This window comes from Hipposideros armiger, unplaced genomic scaffold, assembly GCF_001890085.2.
Source record: "Hipposideros armiger isolate ML-2016 unplaced genomic scaffold, ASM189008v1 scaffold_566, whole genome shotgun sequence".
In the NCBI taxonomy this organism is placed as follows: domain Eukaryota; kingdom Metazoa; phylum Chordata; class Mammalia; order Chiroptera; family Hipposideridae; genus Hipposideros; species Hipposideros armiger.
The window spans coordinates 238,717-241,414 of NW_017731916.1; the positions used below are offsets into that span (position 1 = coordinate 238,717).

General features: G+C 57.7%; 1 protein-coding gene across 2 annotated transcripts in view; it reads left to right on the plus strand.

Annotated features, from left to right (window-relative positions):
• Positions 1–2,698, plus strand: part of IGSF9B (immunoglobulin superfamily member 9B) — a 73,087-nt gene that overhangs the window by 36,840 nt on the left and 33,549 nt on the right. Inside the window, exon 20 of one of the 2 annotated variants that reach the window (XM_019623838.1) lies at positions 589–634. In XM_019623838.1, coding sequence (XP_019479383.1) covers positions 589–634 — 46 coding nt within the window. Of the gene's footprint in view, positions 1–588; positions 2,693–2,698 lie in introns of those variants that run through there. The other variant, XM_019623839.1, reaches the window with a different exon arrangement.

Consider the following 2,698-nt stretch of genomic DNA (forward strand, 5'->3'; position numbering starts at 1 on the left):
CAATCCCTCCCCCGCTCCCGCCCTCCCTCTCTTTCTCTTTCTGTCTTTTTCCTCTGGTTCCGTCCTTTGGTCTCTCTTCTTAATGTGGCCGCCTGTGCAGGGGAGCAGAGAGTTCCAGGGGCTGGCCTGGTGGTAGGCAGGATGGGAGGCGGTTGAGGAGGAGGGAGCCCAGCGCCCTTCTCTGGCCCCATTCACCCCCACCCTCTCTGGTACCTGGAAGTGCAAGCCTCATCTCCCACTCCCACCCTGCTCCTGGTGGGGGACGAAAGGAGTGGGCCTCGGGAGGTGGAGGAGAGCTCTAGCTAGGACGCCAGGCATGGTGCGCCATGGCCGTGGCCGGTCGTGCCTGTGTCTGTGCAGGAGATGCTGTGTGCGCAGCCCTGTCGTCTGTGCTTCGCAGCACTTTCATCTGCTTTGTCCCATTGTGCCGTCTGGTTCTCTGTCTCTCTCCTCTCCTTCCCCTCACCCCATTCTCTGGCCTTGTCGGTTCTCTGGTCCCTGTGCTCCTCCCCTCCTCCCCTCTGGGTGTACGTGGGTGGTTCCCCCACGGCCTGTGTTGATAACTGCTTTGTTTCTGATTGATCTCAGCTATCTGGGCAGTGTTGTCGAGACAAGCCTCTCCTCAGCTCAATAGGTAAGGGAGCTCCGCGGCTGGGGCGGGGCGGGGGGTGGACAGGCGGACGGGGCTTTGGCAGGGCCATCGCTTCCTTTACAGGGGAATCCAGACCATATCCCCTTCCCCCCTCTGTGGGGGCAGCAGCCTCTGCTCCTCGATCCCCACGGCTTCTGGGTTCCCCACATCATGCTGCTCTAACAGCCCCACCAGGCCACGCTCGGGCACTACCTAGCTGCAGCTTCTCACCCCATCCTACATGTCAAGCCCTCTCCCAAAGCCTCCCTACAGTATTCCTCACTCAGACACCTCGCCATCCTGCTGCCGACACACCTAGAGCTCCCACAGAAGCCCTTTGGGACCCTGCATGCACTCTGAGGGGTCCAGAATGCCTAAGTTCTGCTTTGCATCTCTGCACCTGTGGAAACCTTTCTGGGGCCACACTGGTACCCAGGAACACCCCATCCCCCTCTCTGCCCTGTTTCCCCAGCAGCCTCAGGCATAGCACCCCCTTCCCCTAAGCCTCAAAGACTGAGACCTTCTTCAGGGTAGCTGGTCCCTCACTGTCTTCTTGGGGGTCTTGCTAATAGTTGGTCCTCTCAACAGAGCACAGGGTTGGGGCGTGGCCCAGGTTCTTCCCTCAACCCCTGCATCTCCCGTAGGACCAGATCGCCTTTGGTTCTGTGAGGGCAAGGGCAGGGAAATGTCACCACTTCCTATGCTTCTTGCATTCTGCAGCCCGTTCTTGGCTGTTATAAGACTGAGATGTCTGCCCTCAGGTTCAAATTGCTCTCGAGGTCCCCATGGTAGTCACTTCTGACCCCTTTGGGTGACCGCTATAGGGAGAGAGTCTTGGGAAGAGCTCCACAGGGGAGAGGACAGGCTTCCCAGGGAGAAGGAAGTAGAGTTTGCAAGAGGCAAACATGGAGATGCAGGAACTGCACTCCTTCCTCTGCTCTCCACCATGGCGACACATCTCCCACCTTCTTCCAGGTGGGGGTCTCAGGCACTGGGCATTTAGAGGGGTATCGAGTCTCTTAAAGAGGCTCTTAGGCTCTCTTGCTCTCATGGTCACTGAGAAGATGCTTCTTTTTGCCATGGATGCCATCGCGGTGCTTCTGGGAACATGTAGGCCCCTGGCACTCCGATGGCAGCAGGAGAGCCTCCTCCTGGTGCCCCTGACTTCCCTTGGCAAGAAACAGCTGCCTCCCTTCGCCACCTGGAGATGTCCAGGAAGGCTGATCATTCCAACGCAGGACTATACACCTATAGTCGTAAGAAAAGCATCCCTTAATGAGGATGCCATGCCATTGCTTTATAATCTGCAGTTACGAAAGTGTAGCAGCCAAGAGGCTGCGGGATTGTATGAGGCCAGCTGGGGGCCCCCCTTGGGCTGTTAGCACTGAGAGCATGGATGGGTCAGGAAGTCTTGGTGAGCTCACATGTGCTAGGGGTTTCCTGTGGCCTGCTGGGTGGATGCTCCGGAGTGACAGTGACAGGACCATCCTCTATCTCCCCTGCTGTCCCTCCTTGTAACCCCAGTTATGATTTTTTGTCACCCCCAGGGGTGTGACAGCTCCAGGACCAACTCTCACCCCACTCCTGAAAAGTGCCTGGACCCCATTCTCATTTGCCACGCCCCCTTACCCTACCGTTTGACCCCTCTCTCCCCATTGTCCCTACTGCGTCAGATCCGAGAGAACTCAGCTATCATACTCTCACTGTTGTGGCAAACCCAGAAACCAGGGGCCACGATGAGGGAGCATTATTTCTCTGGGCCTGGCCAGCATCCCCAGCCTAGGAGAATAAGATCCCCCCGCAGCCTTGGCGTTAGACCTTGACGGTGCTGGACAGCAGGAGCCACCGCTCGCTCTCCTGCTTGCTGAGGGCCTCCCTGGGCACAGTAGCTGCTGGGGCCATTGGGAGGCGGCAAGCTCCTCTTCAGACGCTGTCTTCATGCTGCGCCTTTGCATGTGTCTCCACTCAGTCTTGCTTGGAGAAGATGTGACACGTCTTGTCTACGTTCGTTCTCGCTCTGTTCCTATTGCCTTCAATTTCTCTCCTGTTCCTTTTCCCCACACCTGC